Source organism: Saimiri boliviensis, chromosome 11 (assembly GCF_048565385.1).
Source record: "Saimiri boliviensis isolate mSaiBol1 chromosome 11, mSaiBol1.pri, whole genome shotgun sequence".
Taxonomy (NCBI): domain Eukaryota; kingdom Metazoa; phylum Chordata; class Mammalia; order Primates; family Cebidae; genus Saimiri; species Saimiri boliviensis.
This window is the reverse complement of record NC_133459.1, coordinates 25,631,199-25,652,035: the sequence shown is the minus strand read 5'-3', so window position 1 is coordinate 25,652,035 and position 20,837 is coordinate 25,631,199. Positions and strand designations below refer to the sequence as shown.

General features: G+C 50.3%; 1 protein-coding gene across 1 annotated transcript; it reads right to left on the bottom strand.

Moving 5' to 3' along the window:
• Positions 1 to 60: 60 nt before the first annotated feature.
• On the bottom strand, positions 61 to 14,051 carry TMEM222 (transmembrane protein 222). The gene is made up of 6 exons (XM_003921268.3): positions 13,816 to 14,051; positions 5,686 to 5,770; positions 4,366 to 4,397; positions 2,444 to 2,540; positions 2,228 to 2,358; positions 61 to 1,116 (listed from the first exon to the last, which is right to left on the bottom strand). The coding sequence occupies exons 1-6, from the start codon at positions 14,013 to 14,015 to the stop codon at positions 1,029 to 1,031; spliced, it is 633 nt and encodes a 210-aa protein (XP_003921317.1). The 5' UTR covers positions 14,016 to 14,051; the 3' UTR covers positions 61 to 1,028.
• Between the last annotated feature and the right edge of the window lie 6,786 nt (positions 14,052 to 20,837).

The following is a 20,837-nucleotide window of genomic DNA, read 5'->3' as shown; positions in this document are numbered from 1 at the left end:
ACTATGAACTGAGAGGTAAGGAAGGCCCAGAGAGGGAGAAAACAATGGTAGGGCAGCAACTGGAGCCAAAACTCTTTATTGTCCTGCCCAGGGAGCCCTTCCCAAAGGAATCCAAGGAGCAGGGGTGCGAGGCAGATGGCACAGGGCCTTGGTGACGAGAAAAAAGAGGGAGCTGGAGACAGGTGGGGGACAGCCCCTCCAGCTCCCTGATGGCACTGGCTGTGCTGGCAGGCCACCCAGTGGGGGCCGTCACCAGCATATTTTGGACCCAGGGGAGCCATCACCAGTGTGAGGCCCATACCTGGGGCTGGGGCTGAGCTGTCTACACTGCTCTCTCTACAGGGTCACTCTGGTGCTTGTCACCTCTACTCACTTCTCCAGCTCCAAACTGCAAAGGGAGATGGGCCCAATGCTGGGAGGCCCTGGGAGAGTAAAGAGGGAACTGCATGGGCTGGAGGATGTCAGATGGGCACATATGTCTCCTGGGTAGCTGCCAGCAGAAGTCTGACAAAGGGGCCCAGCCAGCGCCCCGGACCATTCTAGAGGCCAGTGGGGAAGGCTCCAGGGCAGCTTCACTTATAGAGACTCCTAAGTGTACCTCGCCCCATGCTGGGACCAGAGCTAATGCAGGACAGGCTCCCAATCCAGCTCTGGTCCCAGGGCACCTTGTTAGGTGAGCCTAAATGCCCTCCCCTCCCTGTACTAGGTACTGGGCTGAGGCAGGAGCCCAGCAGGCAGTGGCGGGAGCACCTCTACAGAGGAAAGCCAAAGCCTTTCAACAGAGGAACGAAGAGGGCCTCCTGGGCCAGAGTTACAGGCCTGGGGAGGAGGGGACAGGGTGCTTCTGAGAGGTGCAAACCTCGCCTCATGCTGGTCCTCAACCTTTCCATCCTGCCAGCCCCCAGGCCCGGTCCACAATAGCAGATCCAACCCTGCCTTTTGGGGTGAGGAGAAAAAAATCTGGAACCAAAATGGAATGGTGGCTGTTTCCTCGGGACCTTGGTGGGTGCAGGGCCAATGGACAGCCATCACCGGAGGTTAAAGACCAGACTGACAGTGAGGATGATGCCCAGGAGAAGGATGAAGGGCAGCCAGGTCTTCACGAAAGCCCCAACGCTGACAGAGAGAAAGGAGAGAGCACAGGTGGGTGGGGTCCAGTGAGCAGGCGTGGGGCCCAGAGCCCCGTGCACCCACAGACCCCGAAGAGGCTGCCATCCCTAAGGAAAACCCTGTACCCACCCCCTCACCCCAAACTTGGCCAATCAAGGGAGCAGGCTGGGCCTGGTGCCCACTATGGGGGATCACCAGCTATGGTCCTGGGCAGGGGCTGCTCCACATTCCTGGTGGAGATTTACTGACACCTCACTGGTTGGGAACAGAAGAAATGCTCGCTGTTTCTAGGCCTCACTGGCTCTATCTATACCCACCCACCTCTGCGGTGAAGTCTCCAGCAAGAGGACCAGGAACTGCAGTTTGGGTGTGGAAGCCACGTTTGCCTGCTGCCATGGCCCTCATAATAGGGACTACTGGGAGGCCTTGGGCCCGGCAAGGGTCAGCAGTGTTGTGGCTGCAGCCAAGCTGTTGGGAGCCAGGGGCCTGGATTCAACCTGTGTGTGACCACAGTTATTCTCAGGGGACTTCCAAAAGCCCTGTAGGACTTAAAAATACCCCCTAAAAGTCTTCTTTTCAGAAGCTCTGAATGATGAACATGGCTGAGAGGAAAGCTTGGAGAGGCAGCCAGATCAGCACCAGCCTATGCTGGCTCACGAGTCTGGGCTCTGCTGTGGCCATGCTGTGGGGACTGTGGGTGACTCACTCAACCTCTCTGCCTGGGAAGGGACCTGTGGGGGCAGTCATTCTGTGAGGAGCTATCTGTTCGCTTCACTGGAGCACAGGCATCTGTAGAAACTTCCCTGAGGAGCCAGAATCATTGCCTGCATTTCACCAAGGACAGCTGTGGCTCAGAGAGGCCAAGGCAGTTACCCATGGTCTCACAGTGGGCAGGTGCCAGAGCTGCACTTGGGACCCAGGTGGAGCTGGACTTCAGTACAGCCACCTCCCTCTCCACCAGGCCCTCAGCTCGCCACTCTAGAGCCACCACGGCTCCAACTGGCATCTATTCCAACTGTCCCAGCTGACGGAAGGATGCCAGGAATGGTCTTTCTAGGGCCCTTGGGAGAGCAGCCCCTGGGCAGCATGTAGGTGGGTGGGCAGGAGGGCAGCTCACCTGACATACTTCCCATAGAGCAGGCAGAAGAAGCAGAGCGTCACCATGTTCCAGTTGGTGCTATTGTTGTAGCGCATCAGATTCAGGGCCAATGCCACGTGCGAGTGGCAGTTGTCACAGCAGAGGTTGTGCTGGAGGCACCGGAAGGGCTAGTGAGGCCAGGCTGTGGGGGAGCCTCCCCCCTGGGGAGTGCTGGCGCCACCCCAGTCCACCTACCATGCGGTGCTTGTACTCCTCAGAGGCGTCATGCACAGCCGTGTCCCATGCGTTGGGCCCACTAGCATAGACCTGAGTAGGGTCCAACTTCCAGTACCTGGGGGGAGAAAAGGGCTCTGGACACTGGCTCAGCTCCCTTGTGCCCTCGGCTCTAAGCATGACCTTTGAGGCCTGCCCTGTGCCTGGGCCTGAGCTGGGTGTCGAGGTGTGCTGGGAGCCAGATCTGGGGCAAGTGTTGTGTAGCAGACAACTGGATGAGGTGCTTGGTGCCATGGGGAATCCTGGGGGGATATAGAATGAAGTTGGGGTGCTACGCTCTGAAAGTCTGTGTCCCCAAGTTCATATGTTGAAATATTACCCCCTAAGGTGATGGTATGAGGAGGTGGGGCCCTTTGGGAGGTGATTAGGTCATGGGGTGATTAGGACCAAGAGGGTGATTAGCCCTCATGAATGGGAACAGTGTCCTTATAAAAGAGGCTTGAGGGAGACCCCTCACCATCTCCACCAATGGGGACACAGTGGGAAGGCACCTCAGGCCCTCGCTAGACACTGACTCTACCAGCACCTGCACTAGGATTGTCCAGTCTTCAGAACTGTGAGAAGTACATTTCTGTTGTTTCTAAGATACCCAGTCGATGACATTTTGTTATGGCAGCCAGAATGGACTAAGAAGGGGTATGAGAAGGCTTCCTGGAGGTGACACCCGGGTCCGGTCTGAAGGAAGAGGGTTAGACAGGCATAGAAAGAAGAGTTGTAAATTCCAGGCTGAGGGAACAACTTAAGCAAAGAGAGAGGCATAAAACTGTGCAGTGTGTCCCAGAACAGAAGTGATTGAGCCCTCCTGGAGACTGTGGAAGGACAAACACAATGACGAAATGCTGGCAGCTGAGGCTGGCGATGCAGGTGGGGCCATATCACACGAGGAGTTTACTCAGCAGCAAGCACTCTCCCCCAGTCGCCCATGTAGCTTGCCAGGCTGAATAGGAGGGAAGCTGATGGCGCTAAAGCCCATAAACCTGAAGGTGGGTGAGAACTGCTGTTCCAAGCAACAGCGTGCCTGGTGGGTCTCAGGCCTAGGAGAGCTGGGAGGTCAGGGTGCCCCCTGGCTGCTGTGTAGGGAAATGGCTTGGTAGAGGAGTCTAGCAACCATGGGGCCACTTACGGGCTACTGCTTGGAAAATGGTGCCCTTAAAAATGTCCTTGAAAAGCAGCCTGGTAATGAACACCTGGTTGCCCAGAGACTCCTGGACTACACTGCCACCTGCCCGAGGAAGCTCTGTTCCAGGGCATCTCGGCTGTGTGGGAAACCAGCTCCTCCTCGGCCCAGTCCTTCCTCCAGTGCAGCCTTGGGCAACAGGTCACCTGAGGACACTGATGACTGAGGCACCGTCACTAGGCCCGCAGCTGAAGTGGGCACCCAGACTGGAAAGATGAAGACCAAACATCCCAAACCAAACCAGCAATAGCTCCCAGAGGGCTTAACTGTTTCTATTCTCTCCAACCAGCACTTTCCAGCAGAGGTCCCAACAATGCCTCTCCTCTACCTTCTACCGCTCACTTGTTCCCAAAGGGCAGGAAAGCGAGTCTGGAGGGAGACAGACCTGAGTGTGAGTCCCAGTTCTGCTACTTCCTGTGTGACCTCGACCAAGTCCTTTCCCTTTCCTCACCCTTGCCATGGAGTTGAAAGCACAAACCTGAAGAGCTGTGGCAAGGCCCAGAAGGTCTATGAGTAAAGGTCCTAGCCAGGGGCCGGTGCAGTAGGTGCTCTGTATGGGGCTGCCATGCTCTGGTGGACCCTGGCTGTCCCTCCCCCAGTACTCTATCCTCAGCATGCTGGCTCCTGCTGTGCTCTAGAAGGCCTGGCCCGCCCGGGCAGGAGCAACCTGCCTCTAGGGCCAGTCACATGGGTGTTCATCACTTACTTGGCAGGCTTTCCAAAGGCCATGTTGTCCTCCTGTTGAGGAACAAGAGCAGAGGTCAGTGAGGAACTTATATTCAGGCCAGAGGACAAACCTGGGTTGGTGGCTGAAGTGCAGTGACTGAGAAGAGGGAATGTCAGGGGTGGTCACAAGTGGGGCCTGGGCCCTGCCCCGGGGCTGGCATAGCATCTTAAGAGCCACTGGCTTTTCTGCAGGAAGAAGGCAGTGTGGCACAAGTGCATAGAACACTGCATCAGAGACCAACGACTTGGGGCTCCAGCTGCCACTGCCCAATCCAGCCACTGCCCCTTGGTGTGGCACCCAGGAATTCTCTTGCACTCTCTGGGCCTCATTTTCTCCAAGTTTCGTGATCGGTCTTCTCTGATCTCTGAGGAGCAGCAGGAAGTTTCCATCACGGTCTGGTCTCCTGACTCAACAGTAGTGGCCCATATGAAGCCCATCTCCACGCCCAGCAGTCTGACTGCATTCAGAGCAGGGAGGGGACACTGGGCCCAGAGGGGCTTCCTGTGAGGGAGATACTGCAGTGAAGTCCTAGACTCATCACATTAGACCTGGGGTACAGGAGTTACACAGAGACAGACTCTGGGTCCAGATCAGGGAGACTCTGCTGACAGACCTGGTCAAAGATTAATTACCATAAAAATATATGACAAAAGTAATGGATGTGAAAGTATTTTTAAGTGCAAAGTGACAGACCTTTGTCATGTTAAGATGATCATGACAACTATTAATATAAACAGGTTGGTGCCACCACACCCCTTCAGTCCAGCCTCTGACACCTGGAAACAGCAGGATGATGCATGCTCCTCTGCGACTAGCCCACTGGACCAGTCTTGGTCACATCCCCAGGGAACAGATCTGAGAATACAGCTGGTTCATTCTAAAGCCCCACCCCCTCTTCTCCATGGCCACACCCAGGGAACCGGATCAGCCTCCCCTGTCCCCCCACCTTGACTCCCACCTTCTGAAGGTCCAGAGATGTGGTTCCTGGATGGTCTGACTCTCCACTCTTGCCTCTAATCCCTACCCATGTCTCGGTACCCCAGGGGTGGGGACAAAGGGCTGGGTCAGTTACTTAAGAATGCTTCTGGCCACACTGCCCTCCCGGCCTGTCCTGGAGGCAAGAGAAGGGGGAAAGGGGTCAAACACTGGTGAGGGAGGGGCAGAGGGCCAGGGCCAGGACTGTGGGTTATCTGCATTCTCCTGGGTCTGGGGAGACAGGAAGCCTGCCTGCAGGCAAGACAGGACAACCTTCCACTTAAACCTTGGAACCCTCCAGCGGGGAGCATAATCAGGACTCACCGAGACAAAGTAGGGGCCCGCGAAGTCCCGAATGACTCCTGTGGACGTGCAGATGCCCATGTGGCCAATGATGGGGAAAAACCACCTGTGAGGAAAAGGACAGGGAAGGGACAGAGCTTAGGGGATCTTTAGCCAGTCAGACGCTGGGGACACTTCATCCACTGTGGAAGCATGTGAATAAGTGGCCATTAGGGTGGCCCAGAGGGCTGGGGAAGCACAAGAGCAACTGCAAACTGACAGCACAATGGGATGCCACGGCCTCCCGCTGGGATGGCTGCAACTTAAACCAGCAACACTGATGCAGGTGAGGGCAAAGGGCAACCAGAACTCTTATTCACTGCTGGTGGGAGGATAAATTGTTTCTACCATTTCACTTTCGAGACGGAGTCTCGCTCTCTCGCCCTGGCTGAAGTGCAGTGGTACAATCTTGGCTCACTGCAACCTCTGCTTTCTAGGTTCAAGTGATTCTCTCACCTCAGCCTCTTGAGTAGCTAGGATTATGAGCACCTAACACCACGGCCAGCTAATTTTTATATATTTAGCAAAGAAGGGGTTTCATCATGTTGGCCAGGCTGGTCTCAAACTCATGACCTCAAGTGATCTGCCGGCCTCGGCCTCCCAAAGTGCTGGGATTACAAGCATGAGCCACCACGTCTGGCCTGTTTCTACCATTTTGGAAAACAGTTTGGCACTATATTCTATGCCTCAGCAGTTTCACTTTTGGAAACTTCTTTGCCTTCACCCCTGAGAAACATTTGCCAAAACTCATTGAACTGTACTCTTTTTTATCCTTTTTGAGACAGAGTCTCACTCTGTAGCCCAGGATGGAGTGCTGTGGCACAACCTTGGCTCACTGCAACCTCTGCCTCCCGGGTCCTGGTTCAAGCAATTCTCTTGCCTCAGCCTCCTGAGTAGCTGGGATTAAAAGCACATGCTACCATGCCCAGCTAATTTTTTAGTAGTAGAGATGTATTTTTTTTTTTTTTTTTTTTTTGAGTTGGAGTTTCGCTCTTGTTACCCAGGCTGGAGTGCAATGGCGCGATCTCGGCTCACCGCAACCTCCGCCTCCTGGGTTCAGGCAATTCTCCTGTCTCAGCCTCCTGAGTAGCTGGGATTATAGGCACGCGCCACCATGCCCAGCTAATTTTTTGTGTTTTTAGTAGAGACGGGGTTTCACCATGTTGACCAGGTTGGTCTCGATCTCTTGACCTTGTGATCCACCCGCCTCGGCCTCCCAAAGTGCTGGGATTACAGGCTTGAGCCACCGTGCCCGGCAGAGATGTATTTTTTAGTAGAGATGAGGTTTCACCATGTTGGCCAGACTGGTCTTGAACTCCTGATTCATGATCTGCTCGATTCACCCTCCCAAAGTGCTGGATTACAGGATTGGGCCACAACGCCTGGCCTGAATTGTACTCTTAAAATGCATGCTTTTTTTTTTTTTTTTTTTTTTTTTTTTTTTTTTTTGAGACGGAGTTTCGCTCTTGTTACCCAGGCTGGAGTGCAATGGCGCGATCTTGGCTCACCGCAACCTCCGCCTCCTGGGTTCCGGCAATTCTCCTGCCTCAGCCTCCTCAGTAGCTGGGATTACAGGCACGCGCCACCATGCCCAGCTAATTTCTTGTATTTTTAGTAGAGACGGGGGTTTCACCATGCTGACCAGGATGGTTTCGATCTCTTGACCTCGTGATCCACCCGCCTCGGCCTCCCAAAGTGCTGGGATTACAGGCTAGAGCCACCGCGCCCGGTCCTAATTTTGTATTTTTATTTTTTATTTATTTTTTTTGAGACAGAGTTTCGCTCTTGTTACCCAGGCTGGAGTGCAATGGCGTGATCTCGGAGCACCGCAACCTCCGCCTCCTGGGTTCAGGCAATTCTCCTGTCTCAGCCTCCTGAGTAGCTGGGATTACAGGCACGTGCCACCATGCCCAGCTAATTTTTTGTATTTTTAGTAGAGATGGGGTTTCACCATGTTGACCAGGATGGTCTCGATCTCTCGACCTCGTGATCCACCTGCCTCGGCCTCCCAAAGTGCTGGGATTCCAGGCGTGAGCCACCGCGCTCGGCCTACTTTTTTTTCTTTTTGAGACGGAGTCTCACTCTGTAGCCCAGGCTGGAGTGCAGTGGCACGATCTTGGCTCACTGCAACCTCCTCCTCCTCCCGGGTCCCAGTTCAAGCAATGCAATTCTCTTTTTGTTTTTTGTTTTTTTTTTGAGACAGAGTCTTGCTCTGTCACCAGGAGCCAGGCTGGAGTGCAGTGGCACAATCTCAGCTAACAGCAATCTCCGCCTCCTGGGTTCAAGCAATTCTCCTGCCTCAGTCTCCCGAGTAGCTGGGACAACAGGCGTGCAACCACCACATCCAGCTAATTTTTGTATTTTTTAGTAGAGACAGGGTTTCACCATGTTGGCCAGGATGGTCTCGATCTCTTGACCTTGTGATCGTCCGCCTCGGCCTCCCAAAGTGCTGGGATTACAGGCGTGAGCCACTGCCCCAGTTCAAGCAATTCTCTTGCCTCAGCCTCCCGAGTAGCTGGGATTACAGGCACGTGCTACCATGCCCAGCTAATTTTTGTATTTTTAGTAGAAACTGGGTTTCACCATATTGGCCAGACTGGTCTTGAACTCCTGACCTTGTGATCTGCCCGCCTCAGCCTCCCAAACCTTGACCTGTGAAAGGACAGAACATCAACAGGCAGCAAAAAACACCGCACAGTTGTTTTTAGTAGAGAAGGGTTTTCATCATGTTGGCCAGGCTGGTCTCAAACTCCCAACCTCAAGTGATCTACCCGGAAAATGTGGCATGTGTCTGGAAGAATGAAAGTGTGGCATGTGTCTGGAAGAATGAAAAGGGGAGAGGCCAGTTCAGGGGCTACTGCTGTACCACTGGCAAAAGATGATGGAGGTCCTGACTAGAGGATCAGGGGCAAGGTGGTGAGACGCACATGGATGGAGAGTTTATGACAAGATGGGGGTCTTCCAGGTCTATGGCCTGAGCACTTGAGAGGATGGTAGGGCGAGAGTGGTCTTTTGAGAACTGATTTCAGATTCCATCATCCCCCTGCTCAACACCCATGAATGGCTTCCTACTGCACTTATAATACAGTTCGAACTTCTTCCAACAGTGTGGCGCTAATCATCCCTTGAACCTCATCTCACTCCCCTCTCTAGCTACAATGCCTGCTTGTGTTCCTCAAACATGGCAATCCTCCCACCCCATGCTTTCTCTGTATTTGCCATTTTCTCTCTCTGGAACACTCTTCCCCGAGAGCATGGCACAGCTGACTCCTCACTGATTAGGTTTCAGTCTCACTGTCAACTTCAGGGGTCTCTCCTGAATGGTGTCTTCCAGTGCAGCCACCCAATCCCAGTTCCCACTACAATGCTTTTCTTTCCTCATAGTATCTACTACTATCCAAAATTATCTAGGTTACTCACATGCTGTCTCTCCGCTAGAACATAAGCTCCCAGAGAGCAGGCATTTTTGTCTTGTTTATTATGGCAGTGCCTGGCATATAGCTGCAACTCACTAAATATGTGTTGACTAAACAATGAATGGGGCCAAGCACGGTGGCTCACGCCTCTAATCCCAGCACTTCGGGAGGCTGAGGCAGGCAGATCATGAGGTCAGGAATTAAAGGCCAGCCTAGCCAACATGGCAAAACTCTATCTCTACTAAAAATTAAAAAAAAAAAAAATTAGCCTGGTGTGGTGGTGGGCACCTGTAATCTCAGCTACTTAGGAGGCTGAGGCAGGTGAATCATTTGAACCTGGGAGGTGGAGGTTGCAGTAAGCCGAGATCATGCCATTGCACTCCAGCCTGGGTAATAAGAGCAAGACCCCGTCTCAAAAAATAATAATACTAATAATAAATAAAAATAGGCTACGTGCGGTAGCTCACATCTGTAATCCCAGCACTTTGGGAGGCCAAGGCGGGTGGATCACCTGAGGTTGGGAGTTTGAGACCAGCCTGACCAACATGGAGAAACCCTGTCTATCCTAAAAATACAAATCAGTCAGTCATGGTGGCGCATGCCTGTAATCCTAGCTTCTTGGGAGGCTGAGCCAGGAGAATCGCTTGAACCTGGGAGGCAGAGGTTGTGGTGAGCCAAAATCGTGCCACTGCACTCCAGCCTGAGCAACAAGAGTGAAACTCCATCTAGAAAAATTAAAATTACAAATTACAAACAAACCCCAAGAGTGAAGTCATGCTCAGTTATCATCTGGGTTGAGGCTTGCCTTTGTTCTGGGTAAATTATTCAATCCCATCTCTCTGCGGATAGTAAAAATTACCTAAAAGGGGAGCCATTGTGAGAATTAAATGGATAGACTTACACAGTGCCTACGACGCTGCCTTCTGCTTGACAGCTGCTCAATGTTGTCAACTTGAGGTATTTAATACATAAGCACTATCTGACTGACTGTACTAACATAGAATAAGTTGCAGAAAATCCATATGGCATGGGATGGACACTCAGGATTATGGGAAAGTAGCCCATCCTGCTCTCAGGTCTGCCCTCCCCTCACCATCTCTGCCCCCATTCCTTTCATCTGCTTGGGAGGAAGTCTGGGTTCAACCAGGATTCCACACACCACTTCTGTGCTGGCAGCTGCTAATGGAAATCAGAGTAAAGGCTGGAACCCCGGAGAAAAAAATCGCAAAGTGGTTTGTCGGCTTGGAAGCACCACGAAGGCAGCCTCCAGAGCTACTTTATGGACTACCTTCTACTCAGGACCTGGCACATAATAGGTGCTTTATAAAGACTTACTAAATGAATACATGACTCACTAACCCTGGAGCTCAATCTGGGAAGATAGGCTAACTCAGCGAAAAAGCCCCACACTGGCTTCTAAGCCTTATTTCCTCATCTATAAAATGGGGACAACAGTATCTATTTTAATAGGCTGATGTAAGGATTGAGAGAACATACAATGAGTAAGCATCTAATCTTAGCTGTTTTTATTAGAAGCAGCAGCTATTAAACTGGTTTTTCATGCAGAATCACCAACATCTCTGAGGGGTAGACAGATCTTTGAGTTCCATTTCCTCCTCTGATCTCTCCTCCAAAGACAGGTGACAGTTCTTTGTGCCACATCTATGCCTAGCTCTGCAATGATCACTATACAGTAATACTACGATGGCTAATTGACCTTTCTCTCCCTCCTACTGGAGGTGAGTCCTTTTTTTTTTTTTTTTTCTGAGACGGAGTTTCGCTCTTGTTACCCAGGCTGGAGTGCAATGGCGCGATCTTGGCTCACTGCAACCTCCGCCTCCTGGGTTCAGGCAATTCTCCTGCCTCAGCCTCCCGAGTAGCTGGGATTACAAGCACACATCATCATGCCCAGCTAACTTTTTGTAGTTTTAGTAGGGATGGGGTTTCACCTTGTTGACCAGGATGGTCTCGATCTCTTGACCTCGTGATCTACCCGCTCGGCCTCCCAAAGTGCTGGGATTACAGGCTTGAGCCACTGCGCCTGGCCCTTTTTTTTTTTTTTTTTTTTACTTTTTTTAAGATGGGATTTCACCATGATGGCCAGGCTGGTCTTGAACTCCTGACCTCAGGTGATCCACCCACCTCAGCCTCCCAAAGTGCTAGGATTACAGGCGTGAGCCACTGCGCCCAGCTCAGAGGTGAGTCCTTTAGAAGTGACATGGTTTGGATCTGTCCCCACCAAATCTCCTGTTGAACTACAGTTCTCACGTTGCAGGTGAGGCCTGGTGGTAGGATCAGAAGGATGGCTTTCACATAAATGGTTTGGCACCATCCCCTTGGTGCTATGCTCGTGTTAGTGAGTTTTCCCAAAATCTGGTTGTAGCCTCTCCCCCTTTACTCCCTCTTGCTCCTGCTCCCGCCATGTGCGATGATGCCTCGCTCCCCATTTGCCTTACACCAAGACTGGAAGCTTCCTGAGGTCTCCCCAGAAGCAGAAGCCGCTATGCTTCCTGTATATCCTGCAGAAGCATGAGCCAATTAAATCTTTTTTTTTTTTTTTTTAATTACCCAGTCTCAAGTGTTAGTGCAAGAACGGACTAATACAGAAAGGAACATGAACTCTTTGACAGGAGCACAGTGTCTTATTCATCTTGGTCTTATGAACACCTGCACACAAATCTGAATAGAATGGGCCATGAGCTGCTTTTGGCCCAGTAGACCAAGGATTATGGTGCCTCCACCTCACGCTGCTACCATTCTCTACAGAGGACCATGCCACAAATGGTGTTTTTGAGAATAAGAAAGGTCAAAGAGATTTTAGGATCACCAGACAGGTTTTAAGAAAACAAATACATTTTCTGAGTATCCCTCTTTATTACTTTCACATTAATAGTTTATTTTCCTCACAGCACTAATCACTATCAGGTATTCTTTTATTAGTTTGTTTACTGTCTAGCTACTTACACCATAACTTAAACTCTCAAAAGTGTAAAGACCATGTCTACTTTATTCATCACTGTACTGCATCATCTAGAACTATCTGGAACACAGGGATCACTTAGCACATGTGTTAAAAGAACACTGAATGAATGTACACATTTTCTTAAGAGTTTATTTCATTATTATTTATTTTTAATTATTTTTTTGAGACAGTCTCACCGTGTTGCCCAGACTGGAGTGCGGTGGTGCAATCTTGGCTCACTGCAAACTCCACTTCCCAGGTTCAAGCGATTCTCCTGCCTCAGCTTCTGGAGTAGCTGGGATTACAGGCATGCACCACTATGTCCAGCTGATTTTTGTAATTTTCGTAGAGACAGGGTTTCACCATGTTGGCCACGCTGGTCTTGAACTCCTGATCCACCTACCTCTGCCTCCCAAAGAGCTGGGATTACAGGCATGAGCCACCATGCCCGGCCCAATATTTTATTTTTAAAGAACAAGCTGTCCCATCAGGTAAGAGTGGATAAGATGTAGTGCAAAGAGCAAGTTAGATAAGAAGACTTGAGTTCTTCACGCCTTTGCTTACTGGGGTGCGAACCTGATCAAGACACTTAATGCTACAAGCAGCTCAGCTTCACCATCTGAGAAAATAACCTACCTTAGAAAACGGTTATGACAGCACTTTGGGAGGCCGAGGCAGGCGATCACGAGGTCAAGAGATCGAGACCATTCTGGCCAACACGGTGAAACCCCGCCTCTACTAAAATACAAAAATTAGCTGGGCGTGTTGGCAGATGCCTGTAGTCTCAGCTACGCGGGAGGCTGAGGCAGAATTGCTTGAACCCGGGAGACAGACGTTGCAGTGAGCCAAGACAGCGCTGCTGCACTCCGACCTGGAGCTTGGCGACAGAGCGAGACTCTGTCTCAAAAATAAAAGAATAAATAAAAGAAAGAAAGAAAATAAAAGAAAAAGGATATGAAATTCTGAGATAATGGATGTTTAAGAGCTCGGCAAACTGTCCAGCACGGTCAGGAGGGGTTACATTTATCAGTTGTCAAGGCTTAAGCAGGAGGGCAAACCACCTCTCCCATTGGAGAGCTCCTCCCAAAAGGAGGCAAGCAATACCAGAGCTTCTCCCCTGCTTCTTCCCTGACAAAGACTGATGTTATAGAAAGAACTTTGGTCTGGGAGGCAGACAACCTGGAATCTAAACCCGCTTTGCAACTGAGATGGCACGTGAGACAAAGGGTTGGACTCTCAGATCTCTGGGGGCCCTTTCAATGTTGACATCCCAGGATGTCGTATGGTGCCAACCAAACTCCCATTCTTGCTCCCAGACCCAGCAGAATGTTTTAAATACAGTAAGCGACCAGTAAGCATTTGCTCAATGAGTTAATAAATCAGTGAATTAATAAAACTGTCTCCTCAGATCCAATGAGGGGCTCCCTCTTCTGCACTCATAGCTTCCGCCTCTCAGTCACTTGCCCTTCCCTGCTGGCCTACAACTCTTCTCTTTCTCCCCGACTACGCCAGGTGTATTGAGAGCAGGGAGCGTGACCCAACCGTCTGCAGAAACTGGCACCGCATGGACGGCAGGGTTCTGGTGACTGGGCGAGGCCTGCGGGCCAGTCCCGAGGAAAAGGCTTGCTGCGTGTCGGGGCCGGAGGCTAGTCCGGGCCCGTCGAGGGACGCCGCGCGGACTCCGGCTCTCCCTGGGCCCTCTTCGTCCCCAGGTGGATGCCGGAGGAGACTCACGTGAGCACCGGGATGGGCGTCCACACAACGCAGTACGGGAAGCGGCTCCGTTCCACGTCCATGGCGACGCCGCCAGAGCCGTGATACTGGTTCATATCCTTCTCGGCCGCCGTCGGCGCCTCCACTTCCGCCATTCCGGGCGGGGGTGGCGGCAGCGGCGGCGGCAACAAGAGCGGAGAACTCCCTTCCGCTTCCGCCATGCTGCGCGCGCCCTGCTCCGACTGGCCCCGGCTCTCGCGCCGCTGGTTCCCATGGCGTCACTTCCTGGAGATGGGGTCCACCCCGCTTGGCCTTCCCCCGGGAATCCGAGCCGCGTCCCTCTAGGCCCGACCAGCCCCGCCCGACTCCTGCGCCTGCCAGCCCTGAGGCTTTGCGGGTTGGCCCCGCGGGTGACTTCAGGCAGCTCGCACCCTAGCGCCGGAGACATACAAAGAACTCTGTAATTCAGTACGCTGAGGTCTCCTAGGTGGTGTGGTACAGTCGCTATTTATTGAGCACTTCTTAGGTGCCAAGCACTTGAAATGCATTGTTTCTAATCCCCATAAACTGATTAGACATCCAAATTAGGTGTTTCCTTCCTGTCACAAGTGAGAAATCGAGGCTCAAGAGGTGAGATGAGAGGCCACGATTCAAACCCAAGTCTTTATACCTCCCTTGCCCTGTTCATTCTGTGGCCTCTCACGAGGTAGTGGTAGCATAAAGGAAAGAGAGACTACAATTGTGTGTGTGCATGTATGTGTGTGTGTATTGTACATACCGGGAAGACTTGTTGGAAGATAGGATATTTGAGCTGAGTCTTGATGTTTGCCATGTGGCATGGGAGTGGGGGTATGGGTGCAGCGGTTCAAAGAAAGGAAGGCCGTGCAGAGCACTGTGTGCAGATGTGAATAGTTACTGGAGTAAAGCATAAGGCTTAGATGTGATCCGAACCCTTCATTGTACAAATGGGAAAACGAGCTCAGGGAAGTTAATTGTTTGAGGTCACGTACAACCATACTTACAGAGAAGCCAGGCTCAAATGTTGGCGCCTTCTGGCTTTTTTTTTTTTTTTGAGACAGACTCTTGTTCTGTCGCCAGGCGCCAGGCTGGAGTGCAGTGGCACGATCTTGGCTCACTGCAATCTCTGCCTTCTGGGTTCAAGCAATTCTCCTGCCTCAGCCTACCCCAGTAACTGGGACTACAGGCTTGCGCCACAGCGTCCAGCTAATTGTATTTTTTAGGAGAGACGGGGTTTCACCATGTTGGCCAGGATGGTCTCGATCTCTTGACCTCGTGATCCGCCTGCCTAGGCCTCCGAAAGTGCTGGGATTACAGGCGTAAGTCACCACGCCCAGCCAGCCTTCTGGCCTTTTAAAGGATGCCAAGACAGACAAAGGAAATGAAGTCTACTGGAGTGGGGGAGAGGGGAAGTAGGGGACAGCCCAATATCAGAAAGAGGGAAGGCTGCCACTAAAAATCAGTCTTAAAGGAAAAATAAAAATAAAAACAGTAATCAGGTAAAGGAAGGCATGGACAAATGCACTCAGGAAGTTAGGAGCTTCCCATTTGGGAAAGGTCCTTCTTCCATTGAATTGCCCTTCCTCAATGGTGATCTACGGAGAGCTTGTTGTCCTGTTTTTTAGCACCTAATATTTTCATGTTTCTTTGTTTTTTGTTTTTGTGAGAGATATCTGTCTCTGCTATGGAACTCTGAGGTCCTTGACTTCAATGTAGCTGGCACAGTTTCTGGTGTAGAGCATATGCTCACTAGATGTTTACTGATTTATTGAATGATTAAATAAATGGATGTTTTATAAAGACCTCCCAAATTCACAGGCGTGATAATGATTACAGTGGATTAGGAAATGATTTTAGTTTAGGTTGGGGGAGGGATAGCTCTGAAACCTATCAATCCTGTCAAAATTCTTTGAGCACATTTGTACCTCGCCTGTGACTTCTGTGCAGTGTGCGATCCTTGAAGGGCAACCACCAGCATCCAGCACAGGGTTTGGAACAGATTAGGTGTGTATTTTACAGTTGTTGAGAATAAATTACATTGCTTCTTGATTCAATCACTGTAGTTCACTGTAGTTATGTAGTCTCTTCTGGACCACAGGCCATGAGTAAGGTCTGTGCCTTAGACTTCTCTCTACCATGGCTGTCAACCCATAATTCTAGCACAGGGTTGCTGGGTGCGCTTTAAACATTTATTATACGTATTGATGAATAAACAACCAAAGTCAGTCTTTCAGGGTGTGCCACAAATTTGGTAGTACTAATACACGTACTACATTTAATCTGCCAACCTCCAATGGCTTCCCACAAAACCCTGCACCATCTGGACCATGCCCCTTCCTTATTACACTTATAGCCATCCTGGCCTTTTTTTCAGTTCTGCTCATGCACTTCTTCATATTTCAGGGACTTGGCACAACACTGTTCCCCTCTGCCTGAAATACTACTCCTGACTTAAAGTAGCTTTCATTCATTCTTCCAGTCTCAGATCAAATATCACTTTCTCAGAGAGCCCATCCCTGGCCTCCCAATCTAAATGAGAAAGCCCCTGTTAATCTCCTGCTCTCTTTCTTCATAGCTTCTTTGTAGCTATGTACTATTTGCCTCCCTCACTAGACTGGAAACTCTTTGAAGGTAGACTATATTTGTCTTACTCACAAATCTAAACCGAATGCCCAGTATAGTGCCTAGCACATGGTATTTGTTTAATCAATATTTGTTAAATGAAATGAAAAGCAAATACTTACAGGCTTGATATCATGCTGGTTACAGTCTGAAAGCAGGAACCTAGCTTGTTATCTGCTACCTCTTGGTGTCCCAAGCCTTTTTAATGGGCTTAGGTTGATGGGCACAGTGCTCAGGCAGAGGGTCAGACCAGAGAGCCCTGGCTTCCTTCCCTAAGATCCACATCATCCAATTCTTGGTCTAGGCAGCTGCAGAAACAGGGGCATGAGGAGGGCCAGGTACCTGGAGGTAGAAGCCAGTTCCTCTGGGACCTGTCTCCCAGGCTTGCCCCTCACCACAACCGATTCACAAGACCTTTTTTTAAAAAAAAATAATAATGGATTTATCCCTGCAGAACACCCCTTCTCACATATACACCTTGGTCCTCTCACCCAGTGTAAGAGTCTCCCTGGCCTGTGCCCTGGACTCCTCTGCTGTTGCTTCCTTATCACCCATAGACAGATGGGACATCTCTGTCAAAGATTAACATTTCCTTCCAGGCTCACAGGATCACAGCAGGGTCCTGGAGGAAGCTCCTGTTATGGTTGAGCTTGGGACAGGATTGATAGGTTTCAGAGCTATCCCTCCCCCAACACACACCCCAACCTAAAATAGGAATGACCATCTGGATCCACTTACGGGTTTGGCTAGGGAGGGAAGCATGCCAGAACTGAAACTGTCAAGCTGGGAAACCTTTGAGGGTAAGATGCTGCTTGTTTGAAGGGTGAGTTTGGGGCACTTCCTCTTTTGGTGGGAGTCAGAGCACTCCCTCAGTTGGCCCCATGTATAAAGTTCCCAGGACTCACAAATCTCCTCCCTCAGGCTATCGCACTCCTGGCATTCAAGGCCCCTTATGGTGCCCTCAAATCTTTCCAGCCTCATTTCCCACAGTCTCCTTTGGGACTTGTGTGGAATTAGCCTCACTGGCCTGTTTGCCCTTCACAGAACGAGCCTTGTGCTTCATACCTCGTGTGTTTGCTCACACCGTTCCCTCATCAGGGATGTCCTTCCTCTCCTCTTCTACACTACTTTCAAGGTTTCAGGCAAATGCTCCCTCTTTGCTCCCAGAGCACGAAGGCTGTGTTTCCACCTATTGAATATTCATGTGTACTTGCATTAGCATTAGCTGTTTACATGTCTGTTGCTCCCAAGAGACTGTGAACTCCTTGAGAAGGGGACTGACTGGATCTATTGGTCCTGTATCCAACCAAGCAACTGGCAGAGAGGAAGTGCTCAGGTAATGTCACTGGAGTTATTTGTTGACTGTAGACAGTCTCCTTAAGGGCTCTGGGGAAGAATCACCTCAATCCAGGGAAAGAGCCTGAGTCAGGGGCATGCTGCAGTGTATGTAGCATGAAGAAGGGCAGCATCCTCTCTTCTCCTCAGCTCCATCATTGCCCTCTCTGGCCCCTTGAAACCGGCTTCTCTCCATATGACTACAAACCTTCCCATGGTGGGGAGAAGATCAAGGGACCAACTCAATGCAAGAAACCATTTCAGAGCATACCCGCTGGCCCTTTAGACATCAGAGTTCACAAAACGACTTCCTTTTCCATTCCACTTTTTATTTTTCTTTTTTGAAATGGAGTCTCCTTTTGTTGCCCAGGTCACTGCAAACTCTGCCTCCCAGGTTCCAGTGATTCTCCTGCCTCAGCCTCCTCCTGAGTAGCTGGGACTATGGGTGTATGCCACCAAACCCAGCTAATTTTATTTTTTTCTGAGATGGAGTATGCTCTGTCACCCAAACTGGAATGCAGTGGTGCTATCTCGGCTCTCTGCAACCTCTGCCTACCAGGTTCAAGTGATTCTCCTGCTTCAGCCTCCCAAGTAGCTGGGACTAAAGGCATGTGCCATCATGTCTAGCATATTTTTGTATTTTGAGTAGAGACGGGTTTCACTGTGCTGGCCAGGCTGGTCTTGAACTCCTGACTTCAAGTGATTCACCTACCTCAGCCTCCCGAAGTGCTGAGATTATAGGCGTGAGCCACTGTGCCTGGCTCCAGCTAATTTTTGTATTTTTAGTAGAGATGAGGTTTCACCATATTGACCAGACTGGTCTTGAACTCCTGACCTCAAGTGATCCACCTGCTTCCGCCTCCTAAAGTGCTGGGATTACAGGTATGAGCCACCACACCCAGCCTCCATTCCATTTTATAGATGGGCTAGGTTACCCAAGGTTATAGAAAGCACAGCTAGGACCAGAATCTAAGTCTCTCACTTTGGGGTTCCCAGTACAGTAAAGCATGATGGCTACACATGTGGACTCAGGAGTCAGCCAGCTCAGTGTTTGAACTTTAGCCCTGTCAATGTCTGTCACACCTTGGGAAAGTAGCAGCACCTGTTAGGGCATCAGTTTCCTCCTCCCTAAAATGAGAAACAGGCTGTGTGCGGTGGTTCACGGCTGTAATCCCAACACTATGGGAGGCCAAGAGGAGAGGATTGGTCAGGAGTTAGGAGTTTGAGACCAGCCTGGGCAACATACCAAGACCTCATCTCTACTGAAAAAAAAAAAAAAAAAAAAAAAAAAAAAAAAGAATAAAAATTAGCTGAGCATGGTGGCACATGCCTGTAATTCCAGCTACTCAGGAGGATGGCTTGAGCCTGAGGGGCTGCAGAGGGCCATTATTAATTTCATCATCCAGGTATTAAGCCCAGTACCCACTAGTTATCTTTTCTGCTCCTCTCTCTCCTCCTACCCTCCGTCCTCCAGTAGACCCCAGTGTCTGTTGTCTCCTTCTTTGTGTCCATACATTATTATTATTGAGACGAAGTCTTGTTCTGTCACCTAGGCTGGAGTGCAGTGGCACAATCTTGGCTCACTGCAACCTCTGCCTCTTGGGTTCAAGCGATTCTCATGCTGCAGCCACCCAAGTATCTGGGTTACAGGTGTGCCCCACCATGCCTGGCTAATTTTTGTATTCTTAGTAGAGACGGGGTTTCACCATGATGACCTGGCTCGTGTTGAACTCCTGGCCTCAACTGATCCTCCTGCCTCAGCCTCCCAAAGTGCTCGGATTACCGGTGTGAGTCACTACACTTGGCCTGGTGATGACCCCTTTTAGGGCTTACTAGAGTGATGAGGGGAAGACTAGCATGAGAGTCTCTAAATCACTGTAAAATAGGTGTAAAGTATGGTCTCATTAGGACAAGGACTTTACATAAAAAAGAACTGGGTGGGAGCAAGAGGCTGACCAACCAAGTGGCACATTCCTTCTTGGGGCTGCCACCCCTGCCAGATATGTTAATATCCCTAGACCTGAGAAAGAACCTAGCACATGGTGGGGCACTGAATGATGGCAGAATATACTGGGGAGGACTCACATTTCACAGTCAAATCCAGTGTTCAGCAACCATGCACAATCCCTGTATTTGCTATTCCTCCAGATAATCTAGAGGCTCCAGGAAGGCAAGGAATATGTTGTGTACAATTTTATTAAGCCAGTGCCTGGCTCAATCCCCAGCACAGAGTAGGAGCTCAAAAGTATCATGGGCCAGGCATGGTGACTCATACCTGTAATAGCAGCACTTAGGGAGGCTGAGGCAGGAGGATCACTTGAGGCCAGGAGTTTGAGACCAACCTGGGCAATATGGGGAGACCCTGTATCTATTTAAGGAAAAAAAAAGTATTGTGACCTATTAAATTATAAGAAAATGGTTTAAAAAGAATTGTACTAGGCTGGGCATGATGGCTCATGCCTGTAATCTCATCACTTTGGGAAGCTGAGGCTGGTGGATCACCTGAGGTCAGGAGTTTGAGACCAGCCTGGCCAACATGGCAAAACTCCATCTCTACCAAAAATACAAACATTAGTTCAGCATGGCAGCACACGCCTGTAATCCCAACCACTCGGGAAGCTGAGGCAAGAGAACTGCTTGAATTTGGGTGGTGGAGGTTGCAGTGAGCCGAAATCGCACTCTGCACTCCAGCCTGGGCAACAGAGTGAGACTCCATAAAAAAAAAAAAAAAAAAAAAAAAAAAAAATTGGACTAGGCATTAGGGATCAGGGATCCAGTCCTGGCTTTGCTTCTAATCCACAAGGGGCCTCAGGCAAGCCCATCCCTTTTCTTGCCCCTCTTTGAAACTCAATGTCCCATCTGTACAATGTGGAGATGGAGCTACATCAGTGGTTCTCAGCTCTGGCTGTATATTAAAATGAACCTGGGATGATTTGAAACAATGGATGCCAGCCCAGGTCAGAAATGGAGCAAAACTCCCATGCTGTTCAATAGTGGGAGCACCTGTGAATAATAGCCAGTGCACTCCAGCGTGGGCAACAAAGCAAGACCCCATCTCTTAAAAAAAA

What these genes read in the sequence shown, in the direction of transcription:
- TMEM222 (XM_003921268.3), bottom strand. Translation starts at nt 14,015, where the DNA reads ATGGCGGAAGCGGAAGGGAGTTCTCCGCTCTTGTTGCCGCCGCCGCTG. An exon ending in CGGGCCCCTACTTTGTCTCG is followed by an intron (nt 4,398 to 5,685) that starts GTGAGTCCTGAT and finishes GTTCCTCAACAG; the next exon opens with GAGGACAACATGGCCTTTGG. An exon ending in CTCTATGGGAAGTATGTCAG is followed by an intron (nt 1,117 to 2,227) that starts GTGAGCTGCCCT and finishes TCTCTCTGTCAG; the next exon opens with CGTTGGGGCTTTCGTGAAGA.